The sequence below is a fragment of the Octopus sinensis genome, unplaced genomic scaffold (genome assembly GCF_006345805.1).
Source record: "Octopus sinensis unplaced genomic scaffold, ASM634580v1 Contig12188, whole genome shotgun sequence".
Taxonomy (NCBI): domain Eukaryota; kingdom Metazoa; phylum Mollusca; class Cephalopoda; order Octopoda; family Octopodidae; genus Octopus; species Octopus sinensis.
In genome coordinates this window covers 47,317-57,962 of record NW_021832549.1, presented here as the reverse complement: position 1 = coordinate 57,962, position 10,646 = coordinate 47,317, and the positions used below count along the sequence as shown (strand labels likewise).

The 10,646-nt window shown below is 43.8% G+C and overlaps 1 protein-coding gene across 1 annotated transcript in view; it reads right to left on the bottom strand.

The window, feature by feature from the left end:
* Positions 1-1,147: 1,147 nt before the first annotated feature.
* The window catches only part of LOC115229229 (fizzy-related protein homolog), a 32,503-nt gene continuing 23,004 nt past the window's right edge, over positions 1,148-10,646 (bottom strand). Inside the window, exons 8-14 of the mRNA XM_029799616.2 lie at positions 9,424-9,489; positions 8,868-8,970; positions 8,526-8,647; positions 6,333-6,629; positions 5,707-5,811; positions 3,199-3,291; positions 1,148-1,739 (exon numbers count right to left, since the gene is read on the bottom strand). Of these exons, the coding sequence (XP_029655476.1) occupies positions 1,698-1,739; positions 3,199-3,291; positions 5,707-5,811; positions 6,333-6,629; positions 8,526-8,647; positions 8,868-8,970; positions 9,424-9,489 (828 nt within the window). The 3' untranslated portion in view covers positions 1,148-1,697. The remainder of the gene's footprint in view (positions 1,740-3,198; positions 3,292-5,706; positions 5,812-6,332; positions 6,630-8,525; positions 8,648-8,867; positions 8,971-9,423; positions 9,490-10,646) is intronic.

Sequence of the window (10,646 nt, the reverse complement as noted above, 5' to 3'; positions counted from 1 at the left end):
AAAATCTTTAATTTAACTGTTTACCATTCGGATTATTCTGTCAAATGTAACGATTATTTATTCACATTTTGCCTATTAATTTGCCTATTTATTCACATTTTGCCTTCTAAACCCAGGAAGAACTTCCAACATTAATTACATTAATTCATGAATTTCTTAATAACTCAGACAACTTTAGGAAATTGGATTCTAAACTGACGAGAGACGCAAGACTGAGGATGCCATTCCCACACCGTTATTAACAATGTGACCACTCAATAGGCTAGAAATAACATCCAAATTCCCCTCAGATAATACTGTACTGTCTTAAAGATATATAAGCTAATGTAGCCCTAGGTACATTATAGGATGGTCTTGGCTGGAAAACCTTTAATCATAGCTCTGTCTGGATCAGCACTGATCTGGGGTTAAAGGAAGGACGTATTAGATAAAGTAGTCCTAGATACACTATGCCAGAATAAAAGATGGAATGGTCATGGCTGAAACATCTTTGATCATAGATCTGCTGTATCAGGACTGACCCAAGGCTAAACAACGATGACAAATCTTGTAGGACCCCAGGAGGGTGCCACCAGAACTCAATGAAAAACAGAAAGTCGTTAACAACATTTGATGTATTTAATTATTAATTATTAATTTACATTTTCTTGATATAGTACAGTAGAGGAGGGAGTGGGGAAATGACCCTTCTCCCGGGTACAACTGCACCGACCTTTGCTGGACACACAGACATCAAGGTGATGATGGTGATGATGATGAGGAGGAGGAGGATGAAGGAGGGAGGGGCGTGATATGTTGGCTTAGCATTTTGTGGCAGTTTTTGTTTGTTTTTTTGTCACTCTGCATGAGCGAGTGGGTGTATATAAATAGATATCTACACACACACACACACACACACACACGGCAATGATTCCTCAAAAGTAAAACAGTAAATAAAAATTTATCAAAATCAATACTGAGAGACTTGTGGGACACTGACTGTGTGTGTGTGTGTGTGTGTTGTGTGTGTGTGTGTGTGTTGTGTGTGTGTGTATGTGTGTGTGTGTGTGTGTGCATTCATGTGTGTGTGTGTATATAATAGAATTACATGCGAGTATATAAATATATATGTTAATATATATAAACGAAAGTGTTAGCCGTGTGTGTGTGTGTGTGTGTATGTTTATGATCCAACTGTGTGTGTGTGTGTGTACCAGTGTGTGGGTGAGGGAGCCAATGTTGTCACCCCAGTACTAAAGCCAAAACCCCTGAAATTTTTATAAATAGTGTATGTGTGTATGTAAGTGCACATGTGTGTGTGTATAAACACATACATGCACACACACACACACACACACACCCAAGTACATATCTCTGGATGTTTGTCAGGGGAAACAAGAGGGGGGTGGGATGGAGAAGAGGCAAATGATAATGACGATGAAGATGCTGCAGCAGACAGACAGACAGACAGACAGAGACAGAGTATCCATGGCAACAGTCCCCCCCCACCACTGTCACCCTCTTTGCACAATAAATAAAACAGTCAGTTGGATGAGGGAGGAAGAAGAAGGGGGAGGAGTTGTCAGACTGTTCGTTGCTAGGAAACTGAACATTGTAGTAACCACGGTAACAATGAGAACAGCAGCAGCAGCAGCATCAACAGAATGATGGTGGTGGTGGTGGTGGTGAAGCTGCAGGGGCCGTTGGTGGGGCAGACATCATCTGATACGGGTGAATAAATTCAACACTGATTTAGATTCCTGCAAAAGGAAAGAAAGAGAAGTGTTTATAATGGTGTGTATACAGTCATATATTGGAGGGGGGGGGTATATACTGTTCGAATTTACAGAAAAACAAAAAAAACTGATTTGGTAAAACACCTGCAAAATTATTAAGCATCACACCTACAACCACTTTGAGCACCTTTTGGGGCTTTGTGTGTCTAACACACATGTGAGCATGCCTACAAAGTCAGAAAACAGCACAGCTCCCATGACTTTCGGAAACATTTCTTCACACTCAGAGTCGCTGAAGCATGGAACAAACTACCTGCATCAGTTGTTAGTTGCCGAGACATTGCATCCTTTAAATCCTCCATCTTTCCTGAAATTCACCAACACAAAATCTGATATCCCCACCACTCCATACGCATGCACACATGTATATCATGACTCACATACTGTTCACTTCCCTGACTTTTATACATAATTCTATGTACTGTACATGCACCTTTGACGAGTTGCGGTGCACCTGAGCACTGTACACAATAATTTCATTATTATTATTATTATTATTATTAGGCACATAAAAAGCACCATCCGAACGTGGCCGATGCCAGCGCCGCCTCGACTGGCTTCTGTGCCGGTGGCACATAAAAAGCACCATCCGAACGTGGGTGATGCCAGTGCCGCCTTGACTGGCTTCTGTGCCGGTGGCACATAAAAAGCACCATCCGAACGTGGCCAATGCCAGCGCCGCCTTGACTGGCTTCTGCGCCGGTGGCATGTAAAAAGCACCATCCGAACGTGGCCAATGCCAGCGCTGCCTCGACTGGCTTCTGTGCCGGTGGCACATAAAAAGGACCATCCAAACGTGGCCGATGCCAGCGCCGCTTTGACTGGCTTCCGTGCTGGTGGCACGTTAAAAGCACCACCCGATCGTGGCCAATGCCAGACTCTCCTGGCACCTGTGCTGGTGGCACGTTAAAAGCACCCACTACACTCGCGGAGTGGTTGGCGTTAGGAAGGGCATCCAGCTGTAGAAACACTGCCAGATCAGACTGGAGCCTGGTGCAGCCCCTGGCTTCCCAGATCCCCGGTCGAACCGTCCAACTTGTGCTAGTGCGGAAAACGGATGTTAAACGATGATGATGATGATGATTATTATTATATTATTACTTCTGCCTTAGCGAAGGCAGAGGTATTGTTTCCAGTCATGTTTGTTTGTTTGTCCATGGATAAGACATCTCAAGAACCTCTGGATGGATTCGGATGAAACTTTGAAGGATGTCTGGCCTCGTGACAGGTACAAACTGATTAGAATATAAAATTTTCTCCCTTGAAAAACAGGTGAGGGTTGGTGACAGGAACAACATCCAGCTATAAACCCTGGATCACAATTAAATGACTGTTCGTCCATGGACGAACAGACAGACATCAAAACAAATAACGAAATGGCTCTTTGCAGAGCATTATCAAAGTGGTTTTGTTAGATTCTCACCTTTGTTGAACGTGTTTTGCTGAAAACATTCCAAAATCTGAGTGTTTCATCACCGGCCCCTGTGACGATGGCCTCACCATCAGGAGACATCGCCTGCAATAATGAAAGGGACAGTTGGAAACAACAGAGAAAACGGTTGGGAGAGGGTGGTCACTCCATGGGCCACGTTAACATCCATCCAGCCAAACACCGCACACTTCTTTCTCTCAGTCTCACTTCTGCAAGCGATGTCATCAGCATCAGCCAATATTGAACCCTCCACCAACACATGACAGAGATAGAGGAAAGGACAACCCACAAGACAAGTTTCACATCCTCACCCCACCCTAAAACAGGTCCAGTGGACCCTTCAAACCTAGACAATTCCACAAACAATATACCACACACCCAAGTCCCCCCTACATTTATTAAACACTTCATCCACCCCCACTACATGCAGATGGGGTTAGAAAATGCCCTTAATTGTCCCTCCCCAGTCCCAGTCTTTACACTGGCTTCACAAGTAGTTCCTATATTTATGGGGTCCTACCTACCATCCCAGTATGTGTCCCATTTCAGAGACTACCTCCCATACCCTGCCACTCACCTAAGTGATTCCCCACATCACATCTATCAAACCCCTAATCTCTCTCAATCCCCACCAGAGGTCATTACCTTTGAAAGAGAAAGCTTTGTTGTTCCACTATCAACCATGACCACCCCACCAAATAACCCCCCCCCCCACTGTATCTAGTATGACAGCCACTCTATTGAACCACCTCCTCATAGGTCCTATCCATCTGTTATTAAACACACCAGCATCTTCCAACCAGATGACCTCATTAACCAGGTCTGGCCTCTCACACTTACCCCACAATGTCAGTCTAGAAATAAACAATCACATCATCGAAATCTAGAAGCTAAGAGAAAAAAAACAATATAAATAAATAAGCCTTATTTTGGACAGAAGCATCTGAATGCTGTCCCCACCCCCCAAGGTTCTCTCATATCACCCTCACTATTTCCTCTGTTCGTTAACCCTTTTGATACCAACCTGGCTGAAACCACTTCTGGCTCTGTTGTACAAATGTCTTGTTTTCATAAGTTCTCAATTAAAATCTTCCACCAAACTTTAGTCACAATTTATGTTCCTAACACTTGTTTAATGATAACGAAGTTATTTTACTAAATTCTTTGTTTATATTTAAGATTAATTGAAAGAGACACGGAGCATCTCAACAGAAATATGGTAAGAAAAGGATTAAGAAGAAAAGGAGACCACAATGTGGTCACTCTATATGCTAGAAATAATAGCCTAAATTTCCTTCAATGCACACCCTTCCAACTGCTTCTAATGTGCATCTGCCCAAATGTAGAATTGTGTTTAACCGTTTCGATACCAACCTGGCTGAAACCACCTCTGGCTCTGTAATACAAATGTCTTGTTTTCATAAGTTCTCAATTAAAATCTTCCACCAAACCTTAGTCACAATTTATGTTCCTAACACTAGCTTAACGATAACGAAGTCATTTTACTAAATTCTTTCTTATATTTAAAGTAATTGAAAGAAACACAGAGCATCTTAAAATAAATACAGTAACGAAAGGGTTAAACACAGTCGCCTGTCATTACACTCACACACACTTCTATTCTGGTATGACCCCCATCATTTTTTTTTCCTTCTTAACCCGCCTCATACACATTCAGGGTTAGGGTTAGGATATACAAACACAGCCCTTAAGGGTCTTCGTTGATACATTTCAGCTTAGTCTCTTTCCACAACACAAACAACACCTGGCCCTCCATCAGTTATGGCAATGAGCATTCCAGGTGGTTTAATCAACAGGACAGCCTGTTCGTGAAATTAACATGTGGAATTCCACAGACACGCATACCCTTAACGCAGTTCTCAGGTAGATTCAGTGTGACACAAAATGTGACAAGGCTGGCCCCTGTTGAATTACAGGTACAACTCACTTTTGCCAGCTGATTGGACTGGAACAATAAAGTGAAATAAAGTGTCTTGCTCAAGCACACAATGCACAACAAGGAACTGAACTCACGTCCTTACAATCATGAGCCAAACACCCTAACCTCTAAGCCACGCATCTTCACCCTCATGAAGGCCAGTCCTGTATTTCAAGTTTTGGACCAAGACCCTGAGATCTGACAAGCTCAGAGCAATTACCAATCCCTAAACAGGGACAGACACACATCAAGGCCACAGTTCTGGGGCAACACACATCATACCACAGATACATGAGATGTGGGGGGTCTCATGCTTCACACAAACTGACAGTACAGTCAAAGATCTGGGTTGGGGTTTCACTTCTCAAGGGGAACCCACAGTTCCCCCCACCCACCCACCCACTCACCATGGTGACCAGTCAAAAACAGTTGTCCTACTCACTTGCAGCCAAGTAGGGGCTGCTGGACTGTAACTTCAGTTTGGCAGGGAATGGAGCTACCCCGACACCCAATAGGACTGTACTGAACCAGGGGTGGTTCCTTAACCTCAACACACTTACCAAATAAAGGACCCTGTAGGAATGACCGGTAAGTTTTGCTATCTGGACAAGACCTGGGTATTTCCACACTAAAATCTGGTTCTGGGAGTAGCCATGGGTGCTGACCTGCGGAGAGAGAAACATAACAACAGACAAGTTAATATAGTGACAGTGGTGGTGGTCATGGTGCATTGTGGGATAGTAATAGTAGTAGCAGTGGTGGTGGTAGTGGCAGTGATGATGACTGTGGTAGTGGTGATGGTGAGGGCGGTGGTAATGGTGGTGTGTTGTGGTAGCAGCCATAGTGGCTTTCTTACTGGTGCTATTAGCGTTTATATATATATATGCATGTGTGTGTGTGTGTGTGTACATATGCATATGCACGTATCTGTTTATGTATGTGTGTATATATATATATATATATATATATATATAGATATGTGTGTGTAGTATATAGGTGTTTGTGTATATGTCTGTGTATATATAATGGTGGTGCATTGTGGTTGGGGAGTAGTAGTAGTGGTGGTGGTGGTGGTGATGGGAGTGTGTGGGGTGGTGTAGAAGATGATAACTTTGATGATGATAATGATGCCTGTTAAGGTAAAAAAGATAGTAATTAAAATGGTTGTTAATTAAAACGAACTTACCAACTCGTTAGAATGTTTGGACCAGGCTAAGTTACAGACTTGTGATCCAGTGTCGACACACTGTAGGGGCTGACCAGTGAGGGTGTTCCAGAATCTCATACAGCGGTCAGCTGTGCCTCCACCACTGGCCAGCAGACCGTGTTGGTGTGGGGACCAGGCTATGGCCTTAACGGCTGCTAGGTGTTCCGTGTAGGTCTGCACAGGGCTCACACTGGTCACATTCCATACAAACAGTTTGTTATCGTTGCCACCTGAGGCCAGGTGTTGGTGGTCAGGGGACCACTTGAGACCACACACCTGGGAAAATAGAAGAAAAACAACAGTAGTTTAGTTGGTTAGAAAGACTCTGGGTGTGTCCGTGTGTCCAAACACTCCACACCATTTTTAAGCCTACTTTTAATAATATAGGCCTCACAGAGTCAATGACTCAGACCTCTGACATTGCTTGAGAAGAAGAACCATCAAGCCGAGCAAAATCGCAGTCGTGGCAGATACCAGTGTCACGCAAGTGACACATAAAAGCACCCATTACACTCTTGGAGTGGTTGGTGTTAGGAAGGGCATCCAGACATAGAAAACCCTGCCAAATCAGACTGGAGTCTGGTGCAGCCTTCCAGCTGACCAACCCTGGTCAAACTGTCCAACCCATGCCAGCATGGATAAACGGACATTAAATGATGATGATGATTCATTGATGTCTTGTGATTATCAAAACTGAACAAGGAGACATTAACAGCAGCAATTGATGGTACTCTCTCTCTCGTGTAGTCCAAGGTAGACAGCTCTGCCATTTCTCTTGTAAGTGAATCTGGTAGATGGAAACTGTATGGAAGCCTGTTTTTTAGCGAGACAGACAGACAGGTGTGTGCATGTGTGAATGATTTTCGTATTTCTCTTAATTACTTACTGCTCATTAACATTGGCTTCACTAACGAAATCATTCGCTTGCTGTCCACCATGAAAGCACACTAAGCTTCTCAACGTGTCTTCACATGTACTTTCTTTGTAAACAAAAGGTTCATCCATAAGGTGTCAGCATCTCGAAAGAGTCCAGAAGCTGGCTACCCACATGGTTCTTGGTCTCAAGCATTTGTCTTATGAAGAAAGGCTGAAGATGCTCGACCTTTATTCTCTTGAAAAACGCCGCCGCCGTGGAGATCTCATTCTTGCTCACAACATCATAAGTGGAAAGTGTAACCTCTCGAAAGAGCTGTTCTTCACTCCTGATCCAGAGCGTCGGCTGCGGGGTCATTCCGCAAAGCTCTACCTGCGACGATTTCATCTCAATCGAAGGAGAGGGGCTTTCTCCGTCCGGGTTGCGGATCTGTGGAACAAGCTGCCAGATGAGATGGTGAAGATGCCGACGACCGCTCGGTTCAAAGTCTCCCTTGACCTCAAGTGGCCTGAACTCTTTGCATGAAAACCACCCTGTACATAACTCCATATCCCCCTACATGGCCTTGCTTTTTGCTTTTTGAGCCAAAAATTAACTAACTAACATAAAACATGTCTGGGTTGTTCAATTGACTGGGATATTATCACTTGGTTTGAGACAAGACAGGGATTCATGCTAGGAAGAGCATCCAGCCACAAAAAACTTTCATTTGACCCATGCAAACATGGAAAAGTAAACTTTAAAATGACAATGGCAATGATGATATCATTGTCTTGTTAATTAAAACATCAAAGAGAAATGATTTGATTACCTTGTCTCTGTTATCATCATTATCATTTAATGTCCCTTTTCCATGCTGGCATGGGTTGGATGGTTCGAAAGGATCCAACAAGCCAAAGGACTGTGCCAAGTCCCAATGTTTACTTTGGCAGGATTTCAATGGCTGGTTGCCCTTCCTAATGTCCACCACCTCTCAAAGGGTGCTGGGTGCTTTTTATGTGGCACCAGCAATTAATGAGGTTACCAAGTAATTTGCAAGACAGAAATCCCCTTCACTGAAGTGAGGAGTAGCACTGAGAGAAGTGAAGAAAAGGGGTCAGTATAAAAAAAAAGGGACAGGTCCAGGTGTCTCGTATGAGAGGAGATACATGGCCACCGCAGCCAGAAAAGCAAGAAGAAGGTGAATAAGAGAGAAATGGTCAAGAGGGATGGAAAAGGGGAACAGGTGGGGACAGATGGATAGAGAGACAGGGACTGGGATGAATGCAGAAGGGGCACTGATGACCCAAAATAATTACCTCTTGCCTGTGTCCAGTCAACTTTCTCTCTGGGGCTAAAGAAGGGGTGCGTATATCTCTTTGAAGGATCAGACGGTCTCTACTACCAGAAGACAGTATGTCAGCATTCCAAGCCAATGCTCCTGAAACGAAACAAAAACAGGCATAGTGTATCTAGGACTACATAATCTGATGTGACCTCCTCCTTTGTTATTGTCGTGTCAGTAGTGTGTAGTGTGGTGTTGACACAGATACGGTAATGCTGCAGTATGCGGTTCGATGGACATCTGGCTGCTATTTCTAGCAGACTCACTAACCCACCCCTGGCCCCAGAAAGTATTGAACTCAAACCCTTCCACTTACCAACGCGAGCTGTGTGACCTTCCAGTGTGTTGATTTTCTTGTTTGCAGTTACATCCCAAATCTGGACATAACCTTTGTGGGTTCCCACGGCAACCAGATGACCCTACAACAGAAACAAAAAAACACCCTGAGAGACCTGGGTGAAGCGGGGGGGACACACATATATATTATACATCTCTCTCACACACACACACACACACACACACGCAAACACACAGCAAGCAAATGTCATATGCAATCACACACATAACAAGAGAAAGACCAGCTGGTGGTGGAGGTGGAAGTGATGATGGTTAGGAAGAGAAAGAGAGGTGAGGATGAGGAGGGAGAGGAGGGAGAAGATGAGGATGCTGAGGAAGAAGTGGAGGGGAAGATGAGGAGGGAAGGGGGGGAAGATGAGGATGCTGAGGAGGGAAGGGGGAAGATGAGGATGCTGAGGAGGGAAGGGGGGAGATGAGGAGAGAGGGGGGAAGAAGAGGAGGGGAAGATGAGGAGGGAAGGGGGAGCTGAGGAAGAGGAAGAGAAGGAGGATGATAGTGATGATGATGAAACTCACCCTTTCAGCCCAAGATACAGCTGTTACAGAATCTCCATCAGAAGCCAGGTCACAAAGCCGTGTCACCTACAACAACAACAACAACAAACAATTATTATTATTCTGCTGGGGTCAGCTTTGCCTTCCATTCTTTCAGGGTCAATTAAATAAGTACCAGTTACACACTGGTGGTCGATGTAATCACATTAATCCCTTCCCCCAAATTTGAGGCTTTGTGCTTCCTGTGGAAAGGATTATTATTATTAGTAGTAGTAGTAGTAAGCTGGTAGAATGTCTAACAAGGGTCAGACAGAATGCTTAGAGGCATTTCTTCCAGCTGTTTAGTTCCGAGTTCAATTTCCACCTGGGTGGACTTTGCCTTTCATATTGGGGGGGTCAATAAAATAAAGTATCAGAGTCATATACTGAAGAGGTGAATGGAACCCTGAACCCCTGAAACTGCTCCCTTTGTGCAAAAAATTGAAGCCACTATTTATTATTATTATTTAAGGCAGCAAGCATTCACACGCTGGACGAAATGCTTGATGGTATTTCATCCATCGCTATATTCTGAGTTCAAATTCCACTGAGGTCGACTTTGCCTTTCATCCTTTTGGGGATCAATAAATTAAGTACCAGCAAAACACTGGGGTCAAGGTAACCGACTAGACCCCACCCTCCCCCAAATTTCAGGCCTTGTGCCTAGAGTAAAAAGGATAATTATTTATTATTACAGAGGTTGCACAGTATACAATATCGTGAGGTTGTTGATTGAAGATATTGTGTCTGTTGGGGGTTTGCACTGTTTGTCAAGTCACAACAAGGACCTCAGACAGACACTACTTTACGCAATATGCATGCAGTTCCAAGTAATACCGACTTTTGCAATACATCTAGATTGAAGGGTATTTCTAAGGTTTTCAGATGGTTTTTCAGATTGGTTGGTATTGAACCCAATGCTTGGTTCACAATAGAGATAACCTTTATGTTCCACTCTCGTAGCTGCCACATCTTAGCAATCTCAATTCTCAGGTCTCCATATTTATCAACCTTTTCTCTCTTTCTTTCATGATGATATGTTCATCTCCTGACACCACCACGTCAATTATTAGGCACTTTTGTTTGTCATTCCTCTTAAGGGTTACTATATCCGGCTTTCGGGGCTCTAACACCTTGTCTGTCTGGAAATCAAAGTCCCAGACGATTTTTACCTTCCCCTTTTCATCCATTACCTTTTCCGGTGT